The 27,708-nt window shown below is 38.7% G+C and overlaps 1 protein-coding gene across 8 annotated transcripts in view; it reads left to right on the top strand.

The window, feature by feature from the left end:
* Positions 1 to 27,708, top strand: part of NTNG1 (netrin G1) — a 291,411-nt gene that overhangs the window by 136,857 nt on the left and 126,846 nt on the right. For all 8 annotated transcript variants that reach the window (XM_033093310.1, XM_033093312.1, XM_033093313.1 and 5 more), the window contains one exon: positions 15,725 to 16,365. In XM_033093310.1, the coding sequence (XP_032949201.1) occupies positions 15,725 to 16,365 (641 nt within the window). The remainder of the gene's footprint in view (positions 1 to 15,724; positions 16,366 to 27,708) is intronic.

Consider the following 27,708-nt stretch of genomic DNA (forward strand, 5'->3'; position numbering starts at 1 on the left):
GCTTGTCTCCAAACCCATTTGATAAATGCCCATCATCAGTAAAAGGCAGGGAGTGGGTACCCTCAATATATGTATGCTCGATTATAGTGTAAAAATGGTTCTACTGCACGAATACACTTTTTCTTGTTTACTTTCTCCCCCTTTGTTGAAAATCTCCATTGGTGCCTTCTAATCTGCCATCTTGGACCTTCTCCTGAACTAATACATTTTGAACATTATAAAACATATCAAAATAAGAGTTTTTAAAGGCTGAGATAAGTAGAAAAAGATGTTCCAATATTTTCTTCAGCTCCCCTAATGGGCCACTTTGTGCCATCTTCTTACTAGTGTCCATCCCAGTGTTTCCCAAAGTCTTGTCTATGCAATACCAGCTCAATGTCATTTTAATAAGTATATGACAGGGTTTAATTGTCAAGTAAGTCTGGGAAGTGCTAGATTAAAATTAGACAGGTTTCTTGCCATGAGACTTCTCATCTTTAATCTAGAACCTATGGTGAATCCTTATGAAGGAGAGAACCTACAGGGCTGATATTCTTCAGAGATCTCTTAGGTAAATCCTACTCTATTCAAGTTTCCTGAAGATCATCTTCACTTGCCAGCTCACTCCATAGATTTCCCATATATTCCCAGGAAAATCCCAGTCACCAGCTCCCAATCTCTTTGTATGATAAGCCTTTTATCTCGCTGACTCTTCCCTTTTCTCCTAGGACTATGTTCTCCCCTTTGCACCTAGAACCTAATAAATTTTTGAATAAGCCCTGTCTGGGTCTTAGCCTCAGCTCTCCTCTTGCCCACACAGTTGGGGTATCTTGGCTTTAGACAGACTTGCCAGCCTAGCTTCACTCCAGGTTCTAGGATAAATCCTGGTCTTAGGTAACAGGGATTTAAAATAGATCGACTCCACAATTTGGGACTCGCCACAGATTCCCTCTTCCTGGCTTGTGCTGATCGTGTATAAGAATACCTGTTCTGATAACCTTCTTATTTCTAGGACCCAGTCCCCACTTTTACTCCATTGGTGATTATCATCATGCTAACCTGCCTGGCACTTGACCATTTTAAGAAAAATATTTTAAACTCTTGTTAACAAAGAATATGATTATCAGGGAGCTAAACAAAAATTAGAATATCAGTTAGGTTTTATTTGGGAACTATTGTAGTGTACCAGTATTTTGATCACAGACACACAGACACACACACACACACACACATACAGCTTAGATTTGGTTCTATCCACATTCTGCCATTACTGATCATGCAACGTTGCCAGGTCACTTCAATCCCAGTTTCCTCATCTGCGAAATAAAATAATAACAGTATATTGCTCATAGGATTGGTTTGTTTGCCTATTTATTTTGAGAATCAAATGATTTAATAAACATAAAGCACTTGAAAGAGAGTACTTAGAACAATCCTGGCACAGAATAGGTCCACAATAAATATTAACATTTATTATTGTTGTTGTTTTAAATACATGCATTTAAGGTATTTTTCCCAAAGAAATTTGGGCCTTTTTTATAGTTCAATAAAAATCAAATTTGTGTGTTTCATTTGAGGGTTCAAAATTGCAAATGTTGTTTCTGGTTTTAATTTTTTTAAGTATTGCTCACTATTGATTATTCTTAGGTTATGTCAAAATAGTACAGCTGAAAAGTAGTGTTGAGTTGACCCACTTTGGTCTTATAAGCTTGCATCCTCAGAATTATCCTCTCCATTTGTTTTCGTTTACTACCTTTTATATGGTGTCAACATACCAGACTGCTCAGAGGCAGTCTCTCTTGGCAGAATGTTTCTTTTTAAAGGCAATACCACAAATGACTCAAACATATTCATCACTTCTTTAGGTTAGCTTGGTATATTTGTTTCGTTTTGTTTGAGATTTCTTTTGCTACAATAGTCAAATAGGATTTGGCCATCATATGTTAATAAATTACCGTGTTTAAAGTTTGGCAACATTTATTGTAAACATTGGGCTGTCCACCATTCAATAAGTAGTGTAAGTATTTTCCCTCACCCTGTAGGCTCATGAGCCATCAAATACTGTACTAAAACAATACTGATCCTGCAGCAAGATAAAAAAGAAGGCTAGCAATAAGGACAATGTGATTTTACACTTTAATATCTAATATTAGATCCAAAGTCCAATATGAAATAATCTAATATTTAAAATTCAATATCTTCTGACTTCCCAGTTCTGAAATCACTTGAGTAGACCAGTGCAATCCATTCAGGACAAATAGATTTTTCGCTGATGTGGTCCTGAACTAATATTGAAGAAGATCTGAAATTGCCTAAAATCAATCCTTATATAGGTTCCTGTTAGTGAGAGTTAACACAGCAGATTAATGAAATTAGAAGGTGAGAAACAAAGGAGACGTTTATTCAATAATTTTAGTCATGGAGTATCCTGGCTACTAACTAAAAAGATGTAGCCGATAAATAAGAGAGCTTTTGGCATTGGAAATTCATTTTTGTTTCCAAAATAACAACATCGACACTAGCAGCTTATTCCCACACTTAACCCTTCTTTCATGAGTTTGTTTATTCTTTCCTTTTCTACTATATTTTTTTCTGCTCTATCATCAAACATTTATCAGTCTTAAAAATTCATTACTTGATCCTCTTCCCCATTTAAACTGCTACCCCATTTTCCGACTTCTCCAATGAGTTTTTTGAATCCCTGCTCTTCCCCGCTCTTCTTTTTTTATTATTCCACCATTCTCTAGTAAAATGGCTTCTGCCTCTACCCTCTATTGTAACAAGTATTTCCAAGATCATTGACAACCAATTTCAAGACAAATCAAAAAGATTTTTCTTACTCCTTCTTTCAAGTCTCTGGCTCTATTGATCACACACACTTTTTTTTTCCTCCTGGCATTTTAAAAGAATATATATGTTTTTAATCTCTAGGATATGAATTGCCTTTTCATTTTTCTTGGAGGTCAGATTAAATTTTTATTTCTCTCTTTGTACACCCATTCAAATATCTAAAGCACCCTGATTATACCAAGGGTGGCAAAAACATGTATACGTATGACTTGTATTCATCTTTTATCGGTATATATTGAGCATTGAAATTGTAATACAGTTCTTTTCCTTTCTTAAACTGTGTATACATTTCTTTGGCACCCTCTGTATTTTAACTTAACCATGGGTTGTAAGCTGCCGATATAACCAGCTCTAACTAAAGGGTATTTTTACTTTATGATCAAATGCATGGGCTCTTTCTTCTCCAAGGGGAGTTAGTTGATCAATCCCTACGTGGTTGGTCTAGAATACATCACTCCAAACAGAGTTACCCCATCCTTTACCCCTAAATTCTGGAATAACTTAATATTGAGGTTGAGAGATTTCTAATTACCTTTCTGGAGGCACATAAGTGCATCCTTATTGCAGTTTGATTTGTGGCCATCCAGTTCATATTCTTTTAGATGTAATCTTTGGAGAATTTTTTGTTCCTTGTGGCTTACCTCCCCTTGGCACTTCCCAACCATGAAAAACACAGGCTCAAATAATTCTTCAAAGACTCCTTATCACTCTAGTTTTCATCTTAGGCTTTGTTTTTATCAGCTGGTCAGGCTACATTTTCCATGGCTTCTGTTCTCATGTAACTCTTTATCATTATTATCATGACTATTTTGTGTGTGTGGGGGGGGGTTGGGGGTGTATCCCCTTTCCTGGACTTCTGCCCAAAGCAAACACATCAAGGACCTCAAGAACCTGTTGGCATTGATGGGAAATGTCATTTCAGTCTAAGCTGTGAGAAATACCAGGAACCACTGTGAAAGGTCAATTGCCAAACAGTTTCCTTCATCACATTTGGTTGACTGTTGAAGCCAGTATTGTCCAATGAAAATATAATGTAGCCACATAAGTAATTTTAAATTTAACAAAGGTAAAGAGAAACAGGGAAAATAATTTTAATGATAATGTTTTATCTAATCTACTATATCCAAAATATTATCATTTGAACATGGATTAGTATAAAGTTATTTATGAGGTATTTTACATCCTTTTCTTTTTGTACTAAGTCTTTGAAATCCAGTGTGTAATTTGTACTTACATCACACTCATTTTGGACCCACTATATTTCAAGTGCTTAATAACTACTCGTACATGTGGCTTGTGGTACCATATTGGAAAACATGGATGTGAACTGTTAAAAGTAAAAGGGAATTAGAGGTAGAAGAAAATGAATCTATATTGCCAACTATATTTCAGTTTCTATATTAAGTGGGGTTTTTTGTTTGTTTTTTGTTTTTTATTAATGGATTAGCTACTTTAATCTTCACCTGGGAGTGAGATATATATAGTCTCTGTTGTATACTTGAGTAAACAGAGGCTCAAAATGTTAGATAATTTCTCCAAGCTGATTTTGCTCATAAATTCAAGAGTGTGGATGCAGTCTCAGGTTTGATCTCTTCCCATCTGGGTTGATTTTACATACACTGTATTCTGAGTTGGCTGGCAGGGTGGGAGGATTATGTGTTTTTCTAGATTGGCTGTAGCTACTATAACAGTATTGATACTGAGTAATAGATATGGTGTTCAGTAAGAGCCATCTGGGGATGTTTTTATATTTATTTACAAGGGACACCCGGGAACTTGTACAGTTACATCATAAATAATAGGAATGGTGTTTCTGTATTTGGATCTCCAATAGAATGACTAATTCTATGTATTCTATGAAGAGATTGACTTTCACACTTCCATTTGATTAGCTCACTTTGAAGAACTGAGTGTTGAACTATTTGGTGGCACACTGGACCCTGAAAAGGAGGCTTTTATGCGGTGACAAGTTGAAAAGGTCACACTTAAGAATAGCAATGATAGTGATGACAGGGGTGATAATAAGAGTAATTGCTGGCATTTATTGAAGTCTTGTTATGTGCCAGGCATCTTGCTAAGCTCTTTTTACATATTAGCTCATTTAGTCCTCACAAAAGCACTGTGAAAGTGTACCATTATTATTCGTATTACACAGATGAGAAAACCTCTGCGGCATAAAGAATTCATATGGACCCATTCTCCATTCCAAAAAGAGAATGTCTTCTTCACCTATGCAAACCTGAGATATCTTTGAAAACCAAGACTCCAACTCTTCTAAATCATTTATAATGATTTCTTAACTTTTATACCCCTCTTTAATAATAAATTTTTGCACATATTGTCTGCAAATTAGACAATTCATTTCTATATAACCTACTCAAAATAGCCCTCTATAATACATTTTCTTATTTTCAAAATGATACATCTTTCTCAGTTTTGTCTTGCTGCTACATTGTAGCTGATAAGGGAGAATCAAGCTTGTTAGAAATTAATCTATAACATGTAACATGATGCTTGGCAGATGATAGCTGCTTAATATTTTTGTTACTTAATTTACTTTAGTTCCTGACGGTAGCTCTGGTAGACTAACAGCCACTACAGCCTTACAAATAAATGAAGATTATATTTGTTGTTAGTAATATGCCAAGATAATTATGTGTCTGTTGATCTGAATAAAAATTTGCATTTTAATGAAATATTGGCAAATTATAAATATAATAAATATTTGTAGATTCTGTCAATATTAGATATAGCTATATCTCAGGTATGAATTTGAGCAAGAAAATTGGATTTAGAGAAAATGTATTTCAGGTGGTAATGCTGAGATGGAACATCTTAGGGGGAAAAAGGGAGTGAAATTAATTGAAATGAAGGACTAGAAAGGAAGAAAGAAAACTTATTTTCATTCAATAGGCCCTGGAATACACTACCTACATCCCAGACAGTGTGGACTGGATTTTACGAGCCTAGAGCCGATACCATTCTGGAGGCCCTTTTTTTAGAAACCTTGGCTTGGAGAAAGTCCTGGAACTGCACACTGTTCTCCAATAAAGTCCTGTTCCCCTCCCCCAATAAAATCTTTTAAAAGAGAGAGAGAGAGAGAGAGAGAGAGAGAGAGAGAGAGAGAGAGAGAGAGAGAGAGAGAGAAATGTAAAACCAGAAGCACACACTTAGGGACAAAGCCTGAGATGCTGCTTGTGTAATTGAGCAGCTCTGAGGTGTAAATTTCATTAGCTTCCTAATGAATCAACCTCTGGACCCAGGTAGAATTTTCAGGATCCCTGTAATCAGGAAGCCATTTAAGTTGCAGCACAATAAAGAAAGACCACTTCCTTTTCCGGCAAAATATGTATGCTTCCTTGTTCTCCACCCATTTCCACTTTATCACATCTTACATTTTTTTCAAGGATTTGCATCACGGAGACACTTCCATGCCTGGGCATGTAAAATTTCAACGACTTCCTCACTCACTGCTTCTTCCCTCGGTTTTATTTAGTTCTTCATAATTACCCAAGAACAAAATCAAATTCTTAGCATTCAGTGATTCCTGTAATTTCACAGGGATGCTTCGGTTTGGATAAGTAAGGCAAGATGAGGTGAGGAAAACAGATCTTCAGTTCTAAAGCCACGAGAAATACTGCTGTGAGTGATGGAGAAAAACGAAGACAAAATGAACACCAGGAAAGGACTGGGACGTAATTGTGGCTCATGCCATTTGTCTTTGTCCTCCAACCTCACCAAAAGTCCCAGTAACTATATCAATCACACACGCAGCCACTCTGCACTTGGAGTTGGCCTTTTTGTTTTTCTTTTGGTTTTATTTTGTTTTATACTGTTTGTGACATCATACAAATTCCATCTACAACTTAGGGGGCTGAGTAGTTCTCTAAGCTTGGTTATCTGTGTGATCCCCAATCACCAACCTGTGGGCAAATACCCCTCATCCCTCCAATACTTTCCAATCTACTGAAGTTATCCTATTCCTCCCTGCCTTCCTATCGTTCTGCTTTCCTTTATTTATATTCATAACATTTTGTTACATACTTATTATGTACCGATTCTTCTCACAGAACTCTAGTGGGGGAGACATAAAATAAACAATTGGAACTTAATATAAAGAGTTGTATGATAATGTATATGGTCTACTGTATGGTGTGTGTGTGTGTGTGTGTGTGTGCGCGCGCACTCATAGGTTGGTTTGCTTGACTTACAAAGTATGACCATGACTGAGTAAAAAAGAAATAAAATAAAAACTACAGAGGTCAGATCTTGAAGGATCTTACAAACCATGGTAAGGAATACAGTAAGTAATTTGAACTGTACTCCTGAAGGTAATGAGAAATCCCTTAAAGAGCTTCAACGGGAGGCATGATACAGTTAGTGGATTTTAGAAAGATCACTAGCAGAGCTATGTAGAGAATAGACTGTAAGAGGACAATATAATATGGAGGGAGATCATTTAAGAGGCTATTATAGTAATTCAGGAGAAAACTCTTTAGTATTTAAAAAACCAAAGAAAGCATTGGTGGTGAGAACAAAGCTGTGGTGATGGGTTGCATCTAGAGAGCTCTGTTGCTGAAGAGACTGAGGAAAAAGGAAGAATATGAGATGATCCCCAGGTTTCCTGCTGGGGAAATGGAAGAAGTTGTCATTCTCAGAGTCAAGAAACATAGTAGGAGGGCATGTTCAATGCTAACTACTAATTATTGTGCACTCACTGCATGTCTAGGAGATGCTAAACACCTCACATGCGTTCTGTAATTTTACCGCAAATTAACACCATGAAATACAGATTATTATATTGAATTTAAAGAAGAAGAAATCAAAAGTAGCTTGTCCAAAGTTACATAATAGCTATGTAGTAGAGCTGAGATTCAAACCTAGACAGATCTAACGCAGAGCCTTGGTTCTCAATAAGCAATACACCGGTGTTTATCTAGACCACTGGTGTGGTCTAGAGGGTGTCTGCGGCAGAATCAACTAGGGTACTTGTTAAATTGGGTGCCTAGGTCCAACCCAAACTATTTAACCAGAATTCCTATGTGTGGTGCTAGACTCACCATGTATTTCCTATGTACCATAAAGTTTACATACTACAGCAATACATAGTATATATTACAACTCAGTGGAAGGAGGATGACAAGTTCACTTTTCTTTCTTTTAATATGGAGATTTTAGTGTATGGAGAATGCCACCCAGATTTCCAAAGTGGTGGAGTGCAGCAGATATTTTCAGGCTGAATTTGCTGCTGGGATGGTTTAACTCACAATGCTCAGTCTTGGTAAGGCTATCCAGGTTTGTGTGAAGTACATTATATATGGGAAGGGTGGTGGAATGGAATAAATTAACACCATGCCGAGCCTTCCAGACTCTTCCTGCTTCGAACCCTGTTCAGTGGGTTTTGACACTTACCTCTAAATCTGCCCCAAGCATGAAATGTCTTTGTGGGTTTTTTCCCAAAAAATGCTTGCAAATTCCTTTTGCATTTTACATCGTAAAATGTCGTTTTTAAAAATATAAAGGTATGTTAATTTTGTGTCCAGGGGTGAAATGGACACTCCAGGAAGTTGCACAATGTTGTTGGTGACTGTTTACCCTCAAGAACACCCAGTACTCTCTCTAGGGGCATGAGTAACCGATTTGAGAAACGTGCGATCTCCAGTACTGAACTGCAAGCATTTTGTTGCATTATTTCTGTGTTCTTCACAATGTCTCTAACATAGTGGGTACCCAATCAACACCTGGTGAATTGGGAAGAGAGGAGTTTGAAAGGAATAAGGAGTATGAGAAATCAGAATAGACTCACTATAAACCAATCCCTTTGGAAAGTGTGACATTAGGAAGTTCTCTTCACGCGTCTCATGATGAAGTGATCACTTCAGCAGAGGATGGTTTGGTTTTCTTATACTCTCTTAAGTCTGGGGGTTTTCAGAAAATGGACTCCAAGTGGGTCTTGGACTTGCTTTCTCATGTGAGAGAGGAAGGAACTCGTTTGTGAGAATCAAGTCAGAACTCTCAGGATTCAAAATGCTCAGACCAAACCTCACAATACGTGATGGTGTCAGGACTCAGAACTTTCTCACCTTCATGATGTTTTAACTCCTTCAAGTTACTTTAACTTTAAAATGCGGACAGCTCATTTCAGCGCTGTGTTGTTAAGATTTAAATGTCTGTGTTCTGATCTATTTCAAGACAATGTATAAGAATATATTGTACCGATGATTTTAAGTGATGTTTTTTTAAGAAAATAAGATTCAAAAAAGCAGTTTTCCTACCAATTACAATAGTGTCATCTTACCACAGTGTTTTCTGTAGCCATTCACTTTCAAACCCACTTGATTCATTAATATTCATTGCTTCTTCGGTATATGCGAAGTATATATTTAGATTGCATTTGTGGCTTGTGGCTTGAGAATGTATTTGGCTCCTGTTTAGAAACTTGGTCGGGCTTCTTGACCTCTGCTGCCTTCACCCGTTTGAAAATCTTAACCATAATCCTCTGTGGGGATTTACACAGGTGTCTATTATGGCCTATAATCTGTGATATGGCTTCTAGTATTCTCATTGCAGAAAGGTTAAGCCCTCCTGCCTTTATTCCTGAGTAGAAAAGTTCACACGGTGTTAGTATTGTCAGGGAGCAGATTGAAACAAGCAACAGCTTCAATCAGGCCTTAAGCCTGTGTTTATGCCAAGGAGAAATCTTTGTGATGAGCAAGGGGTTTTGTTAGAAAATGGAGCAGTTTTTAACTCTGGAGTTCAAAAACAAAACTCTTTATCCTCTGTTATTCTTAGAGTGGCCCTATTTCCCAAACTGAAATTTGGAACTCCTGCTCTGACAAATACATAGGTACTTATGTCACAGCAGTTTCAGAATATCTAAAGTCGGGACAGTCCATAATATTCAGGCTATATTGTTACCATGTATATACCCCACATTGGGACCCAACATGCCAGTTAACATGACAGGTTACAAATGAGATCATATGGCCATTTGTAGAGATTGCTACATTTTATGTCCAAAAAATATGTTTCCTTGTGGTCTGTATCTGTCTGAGGGCATACAGAGTTTATCCCCATAGCTGTGGTCATCAAGGCCTGTCAGTAAGCATGGTGCTGACACTTATCTTTCAGATTTCAGAACAGATGTCCACCATCTTGGATTGGACTTAACCTCTGGTTCTGATTTCTTCCTGTTCTCTCTAATGCCAGTGTGGGGACAGAGCCCCAGAGAGCAGTTTCCAGGCTCTTGGCCTCACGTGGAAAGGGGCTGGCTCGGATAGTAGATGGCCGTCAGCTGTAACCAGTTAGCCAATTAGCCGCTGATAGAGCTGCCGCAGCTGCACTGGGGAGTCAAGTCGAGAGTCGAGAGTCAGTCGGTTGGTTGGCAGGCAGAGAAGCGAACGGCCGGTTGCAGGTCGTGTGAATCCAGCCTCCAGTGAGACTATAGTGGTGTGACTCCCCTACCTATGGCTCTGTGGGTGTTCCTTTTTGGCCTAGCCATATCCTGCGTTCTTATGTGCGGAGCAGGACCAGAGACCCTGCAGGCCATCTCGCACGACAAATGGCGCAGCGAGCAGGGTCTCCCACATGACAGCCAGTGACAAAGCTCTAAGACATGAAGGGAGCTCCTCAACGTGACCAACAGACATCAGCTTTCAGACTCAGTCATCAGAGTGTCTTCAGAAAAATCATAAAGGATGGTTCTTACCCATGTAATAGCTGAGCAAGAATCCAGGAGCAGAGAGAACTCGGGGAAAGGAGTGACCATGAAGGGACAGGGAATAGGGTGCCGCCCACCAAAAATTACACCTCTGATGGAAAGAGGCCAATCACCAGCCTCCCAGAAACTGTCCTTGGTTGGCTCCCAATGAGCTGTAATGAAAGAGGAGACAAGGAAGCCATCTCCTCAAGATGAGAGCCCATCCTAGCAGTTAAAGCATGGTGCTCATGGTTCATCTCTCTGAGAGATGAGCAGACGACTGTGTTACCACTTTCTTCACCCTTTTAAAGCCGTGCATTGGCAAAACCAGAGTGATATCTGTTTCAAAGTCACAGTGAGAACAGGTTGGGAGTGCTATCCCAGAATGCTGTTTCTGCTCTGCTTGCCTTTGTTTGTTTGTTTTTTACTGTCACTTACCAATAAAACAGGCAGGGACTAGCCAGATGCAAATGGGTGTGAGGTAGCTCCGTCTCACTGTTTTGCACAATCAGTGTAAGTGTTAGCCCAAAGGCTTCTCACAACCGCTTGGAAGTACATGCATGCCTGCTTGGCATGGAACTTATAGTTCAGTAGCAAATCTCCCATTAGAATTCCCTACATTGCCAACTGTCATTCCCAATAGTTCGCCAGTAAGATGGGAAGGGCAAGTTCAAAATGGCAGGAACCACAGGTATTATTATATTAATACTGCTTATGTAGAATTTTCTTCTTTTTAACTCTAAAGGGTCTAGCACATCTTAGGTGAAAGGATATTCTTTTCAAAGTGTCGTTTGTTAGAAGAAAGGCACTTCCATCAACAAACAATGAAAGCATATCTCAAATATGATTTATCCCTTAAGTCCTGAAAGGGAAGAATAACAGCATATTCCACTTTGGCTACAGTGCTAATTAATGACTAACTTCAGTATTCCGAAAGGTAAAATATTAATGTTATTTTTTACATGGAATTAAGCATCACAATCTTCTTCCTCTTCTAATTGTCATAAAAATATTTAACAGCAATATCTGTTTAATTATTAAGGCATCTTTTAATGGTGTAAATATTGTCTGCACAGTCATAAGTGTTTCTACTTTGTCCATAGACAATCAGTTAAGAATCTGTTGCTTGTATGACTTAAATTAAGACCTATTTAAGGCTGCCTGCTGGCTATAAAATAATTACATATACTTGCTAATGCCTGAATCTGTTGGATTTAGCAGCAAGAAGTAGTCTTTGTTTTCACAAGTAGGGGGAAGTTATTTTTCTTATATAAATTTCATTGTTGATGATATTAGAGAGGATTAGGGTAGGGTTGAAGTAGTTGAAAATTTAATTAATCTAATCCCTTTAACAGTAATTGTTTCTCATTGGTAATTCTCTGTAAAAACAGTATTATAGATCACACCCAAGTGAAACAGTTACACTAAATATTTTAGCATAAAGTCTTTCTTCCAGCTTTTTCTTTCTAGAATGGTAACATTTTCAGCTTCTTTGGCTTTTCTTTTTCCTTTTCCTTTCTCTGTTACCTAAAATGCAAGGTTTCTGCCCAGGGGACTAGAATAAATTTTTTTTTTTCCTGCTAATTTTCTCTCAATGTCATTGTCTCTCAGTAAGCTATGTTCCGGGCTATCATATCATTAATCTAAAGGGCATGAGTACTATGAAATAAGAATGGTTCATTGATTTTTATTTATTTATTTATTTATTTATTTATTTATTTATTTATTTATTTATTTTTGGTATCTACAGTCATTTGGTATAGATTCCCATTTGAAATGATTTGTTTACTCATCGATTTCAATAAGTTGTTATGCTGCTGAAATTATCACTAAGTCGAGAGTCAGACAGATGAAGGACAAAACTGTCATTGTGGTCAACCTGTGATTGTCTCCACTGAAAACTGAGAATTGTTCTTAATCTGCTCAAATGTCACATGTTGAGGAGAGACTTGCTCGGACCTCCCAATATAAAATTACAATTAGTATTCCTTCTCCGACATGATTCTTCCCTTTATTTAACAGGCTTTATTTTCCTGCATAGCAGTTATCAACATGTAACATTACGAAACGTTAAATATTTGTTTACTCAGTGCATAGCCTCCGACTAAGATGGACGCTCTGCTGAAAGCAAGGACTTGAATTTGTTTACTCCTGTATCTTGAGAGCCAAGACAAGTGCCTTAAATATAGTTGATATAGTAGGCAATCAATAAATCATTATTGAATGCGTGAAGCTTTTCTCTCATTTTTCAGGTGCCTAAAGCACCAGATCCCTGCAAAGCAATGAAATTGTCTCCTTGTCCCGGCATGCATTTTGTTGGCTGACAATTTGATGTAAATGTAAGCATTTCTCCTGAGCTGACTGTCCTGCTGAGCCCCGTGGAAGCCCTGTGGTACAAACACAGACACTGAGTGCTTGACGTGGGCATGTCTTCATTAAAGGACTAAAGCTTTGGGTCGTGCAGTGCTGTTTGGCATCCACATGTTTACCATTTTAAGAGTAATATAAAGCAGAGAATCTCAACGGATGCTCTATAGGACACTAGCTATGTGCTATATAAATAGAGGTTACTAAACCAAAAAGAGGCTCTGTGATCAGAAGCTTCTGAAACTAGGTTTTGCGTGAAGCTAAGGAAGGTTCTTCACTTCGTGGCATCTCAGATGTATGATAATGCTCATTAGGGCTCTCAAAGATGAGGACATCTTAGGCTGTGTTTCCCAAACTCACCTAATCTTAGACCCTTTCTTTCTACCAGACAACTCTGTTCTAAGACAGGTTTGCATCATAGGAAATCCACTGACTTGGAAGTTGAACAGGCCATGGCAGGGCAGGGGAAGCAGATCCTGACTCTGCCTCTTACTCACTTTGCTTTGTGACCTTGGGCAAGTCACTGATGCTGCCTCATGTCTCAGTTTCCTCTTCTGTAAGGTAGGCATGGAAAGTATAACCCAGGATACTGTGCTTAAAGTGTCTGACCCATAAGTGGTACATAAATGGTGGTTATTGTCAACACCTTTTATTGAATGTACCTCTGAATGCATTTTAGACAGGTATCTTCAAGTATATTTTCTAAGACAGGTTTGCTAGTATTGACCTATTTCCAGAATCAACCTGCTGTGCCTCCTTCTTTATCTCAGCACCCTATGCCCATCTGAGAAGCTCTGCAAATATGCTGAAGTCAAAGAAGTTCTATCTTTCAACACGACTTACTACAAATGTCTGATAACTCACTTGGTGTATCCCGCAGAGTTGATACCCTTGACCTCAAATGAAGATGCTTTTGTCAGAAGGAAGGTGTTAGCATCCAAGCTAATGATTGTGCAGATGGCGACATCCTGATAGATTCTGAAGGGACCATATTTTTTCAGTAAATTTAAATGAAGGTGTGATTTGTGTAAATCTGACCCCTTCCAGTAAAATGTACATTTACATATATTTAGAATTTATAAATCCTGACAGATTCCACAATATTTATAGCCCTCCATAAAAAGCCCTTGCCTGTTTGCAGAGCTTTGCATTTGGCTCTCTGGTATGCGTAAAAGAGTTTAAATAATAATAAATTTGGTGATTTATTCCACCTGGAACAGAAACTTATTTTACCCTCTTGGCTCGTTTTGAAGGGGATACTATAAATAGTACCACAAACTCTGGGATCAGGAATAGGGAATTGAAATTCGAGACAGAAATACAGAAACATTTCTATTATCACTGATGCCTTGAATGTATTTTTGAAACAGTTCTGTTCTTCAAATAGTGTACCTTCTCTTCTTTCTCCTGCCCCATCTCAGTTATACTTGAGTCCCCCAGACCTGTTGCCAGCTCCAGGATTCAGTTGCATTAATGGGAAAGAGAGAGTGAAAGTATTAGCTGACTAGGTAAGAGAAAGTGGCCTCTAGGGAAGCCAAAGCAATTCTCCAATGTTCATCTTACATTTCACAGGAGTCAGCCGGTAACTGAGCATCGATGTCTAAAGTGTAAATTCATTATTTGAGACCCAGCTCATGCATCCTGCAGGTATGATGAAAACCTCCCAGTTCATGAAAAACGGAAAAAAAATCAAATTATAATTAAAAGAGAAAGCCTAAAGACATTGTCAGAGGATTTATCCTTTCACCTATCCATGCTTTCAATTATCCACTACACGATTAGAGAGAAATACATGAATAATTGACTCCAAATGACCACATTTGTTTTCTTAAACAAAAAATAAACAAAAATTGGAGAGCAAGTTGTTTGCCATAGAATCTGCTGATGAAAATGGAGGGCAGCCACTTAGTGTAGCATAAATGCTGTTATCACTTGTGATCTGACAAGAAGACTGCTTTCTGGTTTCTTGTTTGAATGGACTATGAAGGGAAGTAGGCTTTGTGAGAGGGAAAATAACAATAATGGCCAACATCCATAGAGAGCTGACTGTGGGCTGGCACAGACGGACACATCAAGTGCCCACAGCTCTTTGCAACACCCTTCTAATTTAGTACTGGATTTTCTTGTTCTGCTAAGTTGTAGTACACACCCGCTCCAAGTCTTTCCTGAGCAGTCCTCTTGCCTCTAGCTAATGGGATGGCAGATGTTTGGACCAAGCCCCAGAGCCTGTAGTATACCGCATTTTAATGATTTGTGGTGGACAAAGTAAATGCTTTAAAAGCAGGCTTTATGAAGCAGGGACCCAGTTAAGTGTGATGGATTTGAAGTAAACCAGAAAGAAGCTGAATGTTGCATTGGGGTATTGTTTCCCAAACAGGACACAAGTACCTACGGTTCATTGCTAATTCTAAAGCTCTGCTTGAAAAATGACTTTTTAAAGAACTGCGTTCTTGAGGAACGTCCTTGAGGCAGGGAGGAATTCCCTTGCTTTTTCTAAAGCGTCTTTCTAAGAGATGCCAAGGTATTGAGATGTTAGTTGCTCAATAGCTCCTTTGTGCTTTCGGGACCACATTATAGGTCTAACACATGGGATAAATAAACTGTTTTCATTTCTTAAAGCCCATGGAAGGAAACAAGGCAAGAAAATTGCCATATTGCTTCTTTTTAATTTTTTTTCACTAGAAGAATGTAATTAGGACAAATAAAAATGATTACTGCAAACAGTTTTTATTTCCTTTCTTTCCTACCCTCTGACTCAGCAATAGCAATATGGCAAGACTTGTGTCAAACCCATGTCTTGATGGACCCTCTTTTGTTCTTCTTCCACAGGGCAACCCCTACATGTGCAATAATGAGTGTGATGCAAGTACCCCTGAGTTGGCACATCCCCCTGAGCTGATGTTTGATTTTGAAGGAAGACATCCCTCCACATTTTGGCAGTCTGCTACTTGGAAAGACTATCCCAAGCCTCTTCAGGTTAACATTACTCTGTCTTGGAGCAAAACCATTGAGCTCACAGACAACATAGTTATCACCTTTGAATCGGGGCGTCCAGACCAAATGATCCTGGAGAAATCTCTCGATTATGGACGAACATGGCAGCCCTATCAGTATTATGCCACAGACTGCTTGGATGCTTTTCACATGGACCCTAAATCCGTGAAGGATTTATCACAGCATACGGTCTTAGAAATCATTTGCACCGAAGAGTACTCCACAGGGTATATGACAAATAGCAAGATAATCCACTTTGAAATCAAAGACAGGTTCGCATTTTTTGCTGGACCATGGCTACGCAATATGGCTTCCCTCTATGGACAGCTGGATACCACCAAGAAACTCAGAGATTTCTTTACAGTCACAGACCTGAGGATAAGGCTTTTGAGACCAGCCGTCGGGGAAATATTTGTAGATGAGCTACACTTGGCACGCTACTTCTATGCGATCTCAGACATAAAGGTGCATGGAAGGTAAGAGAACTTCTCTGTCTGACTTGAATGAGAATGGGTGTGTTCAAAGAAAATGCCAGTGTGTCAGTCAAGCCGCTGTGCAGTGACATTTGTCACTTTCTGCTGCAACATTTTCTCAGGAACGCCAGCCTAGAGGTAGGTTCTCAGGCATTTGAGACCCTTCTTACTCAGCAGTAATTTGTGATCCCAGACGTGCTGTCACTAAACCGCAACCTGGCAGAATTTCTTAGAATTTAAACAAAAGGGGGAAAAGACATCTTAGAAAAGGCACTGAAAAACAAGAACTATATATTTCTGTTGTTGTCGAGTATAAGAGAAGGTTTCCACAAGCTACAGCTCTGTGTTTATGTTTTGTTATATTGCACAAAAGAAAGTTCTGGAAATGACAGTTATATTTCTTTAAATTGATTAAATTAGCACCAAAAGCATTTAGGAAACATAATGCATTTGTTAAAATGGGGCAAGCAGTGCTTTTCAGGTTTTTGGATGTTATTGACTTTAAAAGATATGCTGCCATTTAAAATATGGACCTGAGTTAAGCTCCCTTCATTTTGTGGGTCATTTATAGATGAACCAGAGTTTAAACACTGATGGTCATGATCAGGCATATCTTTGATTTCGATGATATACCAGAGACAAAACTGAGCAATTTTCCGAGAATTTTCAAGATATTTAAATGAAAAACTTGAGTAGTAAGAACCAGGACCGCCAAAGTAAAGATTTGCTACCAGATTTTTAAGTGTGGTATGTTATCAAAATAACCAACTGATGGCCGTGGAAGCATGAGATAACGAGTAGGACAAACTAAAGTTGAGTGAACTATGAAACAAAATGGAAAAAAAGGAGAGAAAAACGCAAAGCAAAGCCAAAGGATAATCATTCTAAACATGGCCACATCACTTTAAATCAGAATATATGAAGATCAGAGTATAAATGGTATATAAATGATGTAGGTTTAAGTAAGTAATCGTAACATTTAAGCAAATAAAGCAGGATTCATTAACTGGTAGCCAGCAACCCATAGGGCAGCCCAGTCCTCAGAAACGGGTGAAGTGTGAGACTCCCTGGCCTTTCAGAGAGTTGTCTCAACCTGTCTTTGATAATAGTGCTATTATATTTGTGCCCTAGAAGGAAGAAGAGGTCACTGCTATTAAGGAAAGGGCCATAGTCGGCACACACAATGGTGTGGTGGGCATGACCTCCACATGGTGGCAACGGTTTCAGAATCATGCCTGTGGAAAGTAGCAGGCATGGGTCGCCGGCCACCAGTGACTCACAGTTTTGTTCTAGCTTCATGTTCCTCCTGGAAGAGTCAAGAATCTTTAGCAATAGAGCCTCTTTAAAAACTTTTAGTCAAGGTCTTTGTGATGTATGGTAATGATATTTTTAAAGCAAAGTAGTATTTCAGAGGGAAATATGCACTGGTACAGTGTTGATCTTGTGGCTTCCTGAGTATAGAGGGCAGTTCAGGTGTGAGAGGGACCACGGGAGTGCAATAGGAAGCTGTTGCCTTGACCATGAGTCTGCTATTTATGACAAAATGTAGCCATTATACTCATGAATATTTGGGCAAAAGATGATCAGTTTCCAGTATCTTATTCTTGGGAACTATAATATATAAAAACAATTAACGTTGATATTATTACCCATAACATTCCATGACAAAGTAACAAATATTCTGTTTATCTACATGAAACAAGGTCAAAATTAATAAGCTGTGATCTGCACTGTTAGGTAGAGTCCCCTAGGTCAGTTTCCTTGCAATTTGAGAAATCCTTAATCTAATCCAAAGTCCTTATTAGCCCAACTTCCCCAAAACACTCTCCTTTTTCCATGTGTAAAGAAGGCAATCTTGTAAAGCTTTTCGTTGGGAAATGATCATTGTTGGGGGTTTTTTCTCTAATCATACATTCATTGTTGTTTCCTCTTATTATTTAAAAAATGAGTGTGAATACACTTTAAAGCTACAGGCATTTTTATGCATTCTCTTTTGGGGTCAGACGTATGTATTATCTCTTCGTTGGCATGTTAGAAATGTAAAATCCCACCAGATTTACCACTTTTCTCTTACCCCTCATCCTGTTTCTGTCCTCCAACTGCATTTCAGTGGTTCTGAGGAGTTTGGAGGAGCCCTCTCCCTTCCCTGCGACTCACCTCCGCTGTCTTTTCTTGTTCACCAGTCAACTGTAAACTGGTGAGGAAGCAGCTGGGCAAGACAGAGAGGTCCACTGGAGGTGAGCCCCGTCCATGAGGTTTCACTCTGTCACCTCCAAACTCTGTCCAAATTCCTTAGGGCAAAACTGATGTTGGCATGTACTATGCTGGGCACCAGATGGCCGGGGTATTTTTAGTCTTAGGGGAGGGACTAAAGAAGCAAAGCCTGATGGCTCGGGCGTGTCTCCAGCTTCTGAGTTATATAAGGAAGATGGAGCTACTAAAGGAAACTGTTGAACTGTTGCCTGGTTCGCGGGCTTTTCAAGCATAGAAGCTGATACGCTGATATACATTTTACCCTTGAAAATTTCAGTAGTTTGTCTTTTTCTTTTTTTTTTTAATTAAAGTTTATCGGGGTGACAATTGTTAGTAAAGTTACATAGGTTTCAGGTGTATAATTCTGTAATACATAATCTATAGCAAATCATCTACAGGAGGATTGAATATTAATTGATGATCTCTAAAGAAAATTCTACATGTTCCTTTTTAAAAATATCATAAATATAAACTTTCCAAAATATAACTGAGGTCTTCAGTTCCTTCAACTTCCCTTCCTCCATCCATGAGATGAGTGCAACACTTGACATGTCTATACCTGATATGATATTTTTCTACTTGTCACTCCACCCATACCCTCACCATAATGTGGGAATAGGCATGAATTACTTGGGGAAAGTGGGTAAGTATTTACAGAATAGAGGACAAAGAATACAAGATTTTTGTTCTTGAACTATTAAGCTATGAAGCAAAAACAGTTGGAGAATCTTTGGTGAGTTGACTGTGAACCCCAGTTTTCTACTGCTTGTGCACATGTGTACACGGTGTTTAAGTTTTATATTGGCTAGTACTGTTTGGGATAAAAATGATGTTTTGATCATCATAAGACTAATGTAGCATTTATGTCCTTTTTAGCATGTGACACACCTGATACCTATTTTACTGGTAACAAAAACTATAATCTCATGGTAAAAATTGTAGTCTTCTTTTGTTACATACTTATTTTGCTTCCATTTACTCCCTTTCATTGTGTATTTATTACGATAATGGAAGAAAAAGAGGAAACATGGCTGTTGGCAATCTCAGCAACTCCAGTACTTACATTGTTCAATAAACCTAATAATCTTCATGGACTAATTCTGACTTATGGATGTGCTCCTTCAGTAAATCAGGGTGATTTTCTCTAGTGAATAACAGATGAGTGCAGTGTGCCAGTACCTTAATTACAGAGTGGCTCTCTTAGTCTTGATCTCATTTTAATTTACAGAGTAATACTACAATAATATCACTAATGGAAGGTACATTAAAGGGCATCAAGTAGCATTAACTGTATTAAATTATGGTACTTGTGTTAATTAACTGCCGAAGCAAGATGGTTCTAATGGCCAAAAAGGTCGTCTAATGCATAAATACAATCTACCCAAGTGAGAGGTGAGAGGAGAAATGAAGAGTAGATGTTTGTTCTGAACATCTCTCTGTACTGACAGGGAGTTAAACACATCAGCTGTTAAATATAATGTCCAACATGTTTTGTCAATTATACATAGAAAGTTTTTATTATTTTTAACATTTCTGTTAAAATATAGCTAACATACAATATTATATTAGTTTCAGGTGTGCACCATAGTTATTCAACATTTATATACCTCAAGAAGTGACCACCATAAGTCCAGGAACCATCTGACACTGCACCACGCTATCACATTATTGACTATATTCCGTATGCTGTACATTACATCCCCATGACTTATTTCTTTTATATATGGAAATTTGACCTCTTATTCCCCTTCACCTTTTCCCTGCTTTTTAAATTTTTCAATTACAGTTGACATTCAATATTATTTTGTATTAATTTCAGGTGTACAGCACAGTGGTTAGACATTTGTATAATTTAAAAAATGATCCCACTGACTAGGCTAGTACTCACCTGACACTACACATTACTTACTATATTATTACCACATTACTGACTATATTCCCTGTGCTTTACATCCCACGACTATTTTGTAACTATCAGTTTGTACTTCTTAATCCCTTCACCTTTTTCACGCTGCCCCCATCCCCTCCCATCTATCACCCCAACATATCTAGTACCCATTTGACATTATACAAAGTTATTACAATATTATTGACTATATTCCTTATGCTATACCCTACCTCCCCATGATTAGTGTGTAAAAACCAGTATGTGCTTCTTAATTCACTCCCTTTTGACTCACCCCCTACATACACCCCCCAAAATCTGGCAATCGTAATATGTTCTCTGGATCTATGAGTTTGTTTCTGTTTTATTTTTATTTTGTTTGATTTGTTTGATTTTGTTCTTTAGATTTCGCATATAAGCAAAATCACATTGCATCTGTCTTTCTCTGTCTGACACTCCACTCAGCACAATACCTCCCAGGTCCATCCATGCTGCTGCACATGGCAAGTACCCATTCCCTTCCATGGCTGAGCAATATTCCATTGTATATATATATATATACCACCTCCTCTTTATCCATTCTTCCATCGACAGATATCCCGGCTGCCTCCACATCTTGGCCATTGTAAACAATGCTGTAATGAACATATGGATGCACATGTCCCCTTGAAGTAGCGTTTGGATTTCTTCAGATAAATACCCTGAAGTGAGATTACTGGGTCCTTCTTTGTCTCTTGTTATAATGTTTGTTTTAAAGTCTATTTTGTCTGGTATAAGTATTGCTACTCTAGTTTTTTTTATTGTTTGTTTTTCTCATTTTTATTTTCATAAAATATCTTTTTCCATCCCTTTACTTTCCGTTTGTGTGTGTCTTTCAACCTGAAGTGAGTCTCTTGTAGACAACATATGTAAGGATTTTGTTTTCTTCGCCATTCAGCCACCCTATGTCTTTTGAGTAGAGCATTTAATCTATTTACATTGAAAGTAATTGTTGATAGCTATGTAGCTTTTGCGATTTTATTATTTTTAATGCTGATCTTTTTTTTTTTTTTTTCATTTTAAAAAAGTCCCTCTAATATTCTTTGTAATACTGATTTGGTGATGATGAACTCCTTTAGCTCTTTCTTGTCTCGGAAGCTCTTTATCCGTACTTCAATTATCAATGATAGCTTTGCTGGGTCATCTTGGTTGTAGGTCCTTGCTTTTCATCCCTTTGAATATTTTGTGCCAATCCCTTCTGGCCTTCAAAGTTTCTATTGGGAAATCATATGACAATCTTACAGGTGCTCCCTTATAAGTTACTAGTTGCTTTTCTCTTGCTGCTTTTAGGATTCTGTTTGTCTTTAACCTTTGCCATTTTAATTACAATGTATCTTGGTGTGGGCCTGTTTGGGTTCATCTTGTTTGGGACTTTCTATGCTTCCTGGACTTAGATGTCTGGTTCCTTCACCAGGTTAGGAAAGTTTTCAGGCATTATTTCTTCAAATAGGTTCTCAATCTCTTGCTTTCTCTTTTCTCCTTCTGGTACCCCTGTGATGCGAATATTGTTATGCTTCATATTGTCCCAGAGGTCTCTTAACTATCCTCATTTTTTTGGATTTTTTTTTTCCTTTTTGCTGTTGCAATTGGGTGTTTTCTGCTACCTTGTCTTTCAAATCACTGATTTGATCCTCTGCTTCATCTAGGCTGCTGGTGATTCCTTCTAGTACATTCTTCATTTCAGTTGTATTCTTCTGACTGGTTCTTTATGGTTTTTATGTCCTTTTTAATGCTTGCTATCTCTTTGTTGAAGTTCTCAATAAGTTCCTTGAGAGTTTTTTATAACCATTGTTTTGAACTCTGTGTCTGGTAGTTTGCTTGCCTCCATTTTGTTTAGTTCTGGTTTCTGGAGTTTTCTCCTGTTCTTTCATTTGGGATGTATTTCTTCATTTCCTCATTTTGGCAGCCTCTCTGTTTGTTTCTATGTATTAGGTAGATCTGCTATATCACCCAGTCTTTGCTGGGTGGCTTTTTTTAGTGGGTACCCTGTGGAGCCTAGTGGTACAGTCCCCCTTGTCACCTGCACCAGGTGCTCCAGGTGTGTCCCTTGTGTTGGTTGTGTGTGCCCTCCTGTTGTAGTTGAGCCTTGGTTACTATTGGCACATCAGTGGATGAGATTGACCCTCAGGCTAATTGGCTGTGGGGTTTGGCTACATCCACAGCTTGCAGGCTGCTGTGTGGGTGCTCATCCCACTGTGGGATTCACCCCAGTGGGTTCTGGTGCCTATTGAGACCACCCTTTTTGTGTGCCACTTATTGGGCTAATTGGGCAATGCTCTGCTGTAACATGAAGCCAGCCTCCAAGTATATTGGTTGTGGGGCCTCTTCCAAGGTTTCCGGTACAGGCCCAGGTCACCCACAGCCTGTGACTAGCCAAGGACTACCTGGTAAAAGCTACAAAGCTATCTGGGGTTCTTTGCTGCCTTTGCTAACCCTGGAGGTGCATGGGAGAGGCCATGCTGTGAAGCAAGGACATCTGCCACCAGTACTAGGCCTGGGGTAGCTCCACAGAAAGCCAGGATACCCCAAGGCCTGCTGCTACCTGCCAGCTCCCTTAAGGTTCAGCCACTGATAAAGTCTCATGTGGTACAAAAGTTGGGTGAGGCAGGGTCTCAGGGAGTCAATAGATTGGGAAGAGTTGTGGTAACCAGGTTAATGTGAATTCTGGCTTGGTGCCAGTGCTGAGCCTGAAGCTACTCGGCAAAAGTCTCAGAGCACACTGAGGCTAGTCGCTGCCAGCTGGGGCCTGTCACCCTCTGATTTTTTCCACGAAAGAGTACAATATGGGTGGGTCTGGCTGCTCTTGGGGAAAGTGCCTCTGATGTTGGGGGAGTTGGGTGGAGTGGGGACCCAGTGAGTCAGCAGGGCAGAGCTTCAGAGCTCCCAGACCAATGAGATTCATATTTGGCCATGTTGGGGTAGGCTCAACACAAGAAAGTAGCACCTGCCTGCTGGCTGCGTGGGAGTAGGACTTCCTTATAGGGAAATAGCAGCTGTCCTCCAGCTCTCAACCTGAAGCAATACAACTCAGTCTGTCTCCTGTATGTCTCCGACATCCCCTGCCCCCCCGAGTTACTGTCCCTTCACTGGAGTCCAAAGTGAAGGTCTGGGAGTAAGATAGTCTCTGCCCAGGCCCTTTAAGAGGACACCTGGGTTTCCTACCACCTTCCATCCCACCTGGATGATAGGAATCCCCACTGTCTTTCATAGCCAGATGTTGTGGGGGGTGCTCCTGTTCCTGTCACCAGTACTCTGGGCTGGGGAGGCCAGTGTGGGGCTGGGGTCCCTCACTCCTTTGGGGGGAACCTTCACGGCTGAGATATCCCTCCCAGTTCTCAACCTCCACACGGAGGTTTGAGGTTACCCAGTTCCATGCTTTTGCCCCTCCTACCAGTCTCAAGGTGGCTTCTTCTTTATATCCTTCGTTATAAAACTTCTGTTCAGCCAGACTTCAGATGGTTTTCCAAGTTGATTGTTCTATAATTTAATTGTAGTTTTAATTTGCTCATGGAAGGAAGCAGATACAGTGTTTATCTACTCCACCATCTTGGATCTCTAGAAAGTTTTGAATTTTAAGTGTTTTGGTTCCTTCTAAGCTTTCCATAATTAACTTGAAAATTTGAACATTATATTTTTCTGTTGCATAGGTTTTATAGAATATAAACTCAGCAGTATTTATTGTTTCTTTCAGGTGAACAGTTTCAAGGAAGTAGTGTGGTTTATTGTAATAATTGTTAAATCTGAAAGACAAATGAACATTTGATGATGTGCTCATTATTTGTAAGATATACTATGAGCAATGTGTCAAGGTACTTGTTCCAGACATAAGATAGTAGAAATTCTTTTTCAACCACAAGAACTTTTAAATAGAATTGTGTAAGAACTTTTTTCAGTGGCTTGGAAAATTCTAACCTACATCTCTATTACTTGCCTAATTATGTTTATATTCCTAAACATAATTATCAATAATTTTTCTCAGTGGTGTTCACTCGTGTCTAACCCTTCGTAGCATCTGTCCAAGCTCTTTACAGGTAGTTGGCTGTCAAATACTATTTGTAGAATTGACTGTTCCTTCTATGTCTCCATTGTTTATCTCCAAGAAAGGAGTGCTAGCCCAGAAGCTTCACTTCTACAAACTTTTGGTGCTATCTTCACTTCACTCCTGCCTCAGCTCAGAACCACACCCTCCCTGTCTAATCCCAGGACCTGGAAAGGCCCAGAGACAGAGCCGCTCTAACTGGGAGTCAGGAGTGAGAGAGGCCACTGCACTCTCACCCTTAGAAGGAATCCGATATGTTTGCAAATCCTTACTGTTTGAATGTCAACACATCTGTATTTGCTATAGTTAGGACAAAGTGAGGTTGAAGTTCACTTTATTCAAGCGAGGCTTTCAAATGGTGAGTGGAAAAATATGTGAAATTAGGTAAGCAAGAATACTGGGAAAAGTTTAAAAGTATAAAAGCAGTAGGGCATTGTTCCTATTTTCTCAAATAATTTGGAAAATCACGTAACACAGAAGTGATCTGCCAACTGCAAAAGGCTTGCCAGTTATCCTGCAAGTTCTCTAAGTCTTCTTCCTAGCCACAGTTTGAATAAATCTACCAAAATATTTACTCTTCACCTCTCATGTGAGAGGCTTCAAAGCATTGGGCCTGGCATTTTTTCACTCTTCCCCATTAATCCTAATTATTGCAGTTGGGTTTTACAACGTCTAACAGATTCTGCTTTTATATCTTCTTTGTGTCACCTGTAAATACTTGTTCTCCACCCTGGGACAGACACTGGGTTAGACACTGGGCATACAGAGATGCACAAGGCACAGTTCATGCTCTCAAGGGGCTAATATCCAGAACAGGCACGGACATGTAAACAAAAAAGGATGACAACATGGGTTAAGTGCTTTTACCCATGTGCATGTGTCAAGTGTGACTGTGTAAAGTATCCCCTCTGGCAAGAGAGGAGATACTAATTGAATCTGAAAAGCCTAACAAACGCTTTGATGAGGATGTGACATTTGCATGGTGTCTTGAAATATGCACTTTAGAATGCCAGGCAGCCAGGGCAGAATGGATATTCTAGATGACAAGTGATGCTTAAAAACAACACAGCATGTTAACAAACTCCAAATAGTTGGGAACTGGAAGAGTGGACAAATTCTGGGAGAGGGCCTTCCATCTTCTCCCTGTGGACTGTCAGCATCTCCAAGAAGTATTGAAGGGTTCTTCCATTTTGGCCTCTGAGTCTCCCATGCCATAAGAAATGTAGAATAGTATGGTTTCTCTTATATCAACTAAGTGCAGGTGAGAGGCATTCTAAGGCTGTGGAATTCGAGGATATCCTAGCATGGCTGTGTTAGCAAGAAGATGCAGATACAGACAAGGAGAAGTGTAACACTGCTAAATTGTACAGCGACTGTAACTCTAAGTCCTGATGCCCAAGTGGAGAGTCCAGGAAGGCTCTCCAAATTCCACAAAAGCCATGATAACACAAGGGTTTGAGGTTTGCTTACAAAGACAATAGGACTCGGTGACCAATCAGATTTTAAGGAAAGAAGAGCTGAAGGAAAGACTTTAGTAGAACTCCAAGTGGATAGTTCAGTTAAGGATTTGAAAACACTGCCCTGGTGTTGCAGAAAGAGATTTGAGTTGGAAATACAGAAGTTGGAATATTATCACCTTATATGTGATGGTTTAGGGAGTTTAGGGAATGGATGACATCGATATGATAGGGTTTTTCCCATATAATTATAACTGACTATGGTCATTTATAGAACATTTACAGGACTCTGTGGAATGCTGTTATTTAAGAGGTAATTTATGAAGGAAACTGAGAAATAATCTGCAAAAGAGGAGGAAATAAGTATAGGTGAATGAGTTAAGGAAATTCTAATAGCTCCCGTTAATATTCCAGTCCTAATCCTTTCCATGTGTATAGTATTCAGGTTATAAGGTTCTTGTCAGGTAACTTCTTTCCATTAATCCTCGCTAGAGACTTGTGAGTCAGGTGTTGTTTAACCTCACTTTACAGATGAAAAAATTGAAGACCTGAGAAGTTCCGTGAAAAAATTTTTTTTTTTTTTAATATCCCACACATACTAAAGTGGCAAAATCATGTTGCTAATTACAAATGTGCTTTCTCATTATGCTCTCATAACCACAGCAGGCTGAAGTGAGCTCAGTACATACAGGAGATCCAGAAAATTCCCAAAGGAGCCATCTTTAAATAGCAACAACGAACCAAAAAGTCTTGTGGCTCCGCCATCCTGGAAATATTCAGGGAGAGACCCTGTCCGTGACCTTTGGCTCTGTCTTTACTATACCAAGTTGCTATGTGTTTATCTGAACTCCTTGCCTCATTTTTTAAATCAATTTTTTAATGTTTTATTGAGCTAATTTGTCATATTGCATTAGATCTAGATGTTTTACTTCTAAAGTAAAATTACGATGATAGAGGGGAGGGGAGAAAAGAAAAGAAATGAAGCAAATTTTCTCAATATTAATTTTTCTCTCTTATTTTCCCATAAACCTTTAATACCAATAACTTTTTTTGCTTAATGGGCATCATCAAACACTAAATCAAGCCACAAATATTAATGGGTAAACTTGGATATGGACAGCTTACCTTAGCTTATTTTAAGGACGTTTATTCTTTAATTGAAGGCAATCTGCTTTTTCTTTTAACTTCCACATATTAGTCCACATTTTCCGTTCTAGAACTATAGTGAATATGTGTCTGCCTCTTTCATATAACAAAATTTTATAAATCTGCAGTCAGTTAACCCCTCCCCTGTTTTTTCAAGTTAAATGGATATTTAACTATTCTACCATCCCAAATTTTTATATTTAATTAGCTCTTCTTTTAAAGGGAGAATGAAGTTCAGCAAATAAGAGTATCTAAATGTAAAGCTTAGTAACCATAATTAAAAATAGAAAACAGTATAAGAATTGCTATTTAACTCCAGTGGAAACACTTAGAATAAAGATTTGCGGTGTGAACCCATTTTAAGTGGACAACTGAGTGCCATTCTGATTTGAAGCATATTTTTTGAATCCTTGAGGATTTCTTGAATTAAAAAGAGAATATATGCATAAGCAGCTCATTTTCCTCTGAGGTTTGCACCATTATAAGGAGAGAATGTATCTAATAATTCCTCCAATTAAATTATGAAC

Source organism: Rhinolophus ferrumequinum, chromosome 22 (genome assembly GCF_004115265.2).
Source record: "Rhinolophus ferrumequinum isolate MPI-CBG mRhiFer1 chromosome 22, mRhiFer1_v1.p, whole genome shotgun sequence".
Taxonomy (NCBI): domain Eukaryota; kingdom Metazoa; phylum Chordata; class Mammalia; order Chiroptera; family Rhinolophidae; genus Rhinolophus; species Rhinolophus ferrumequinum.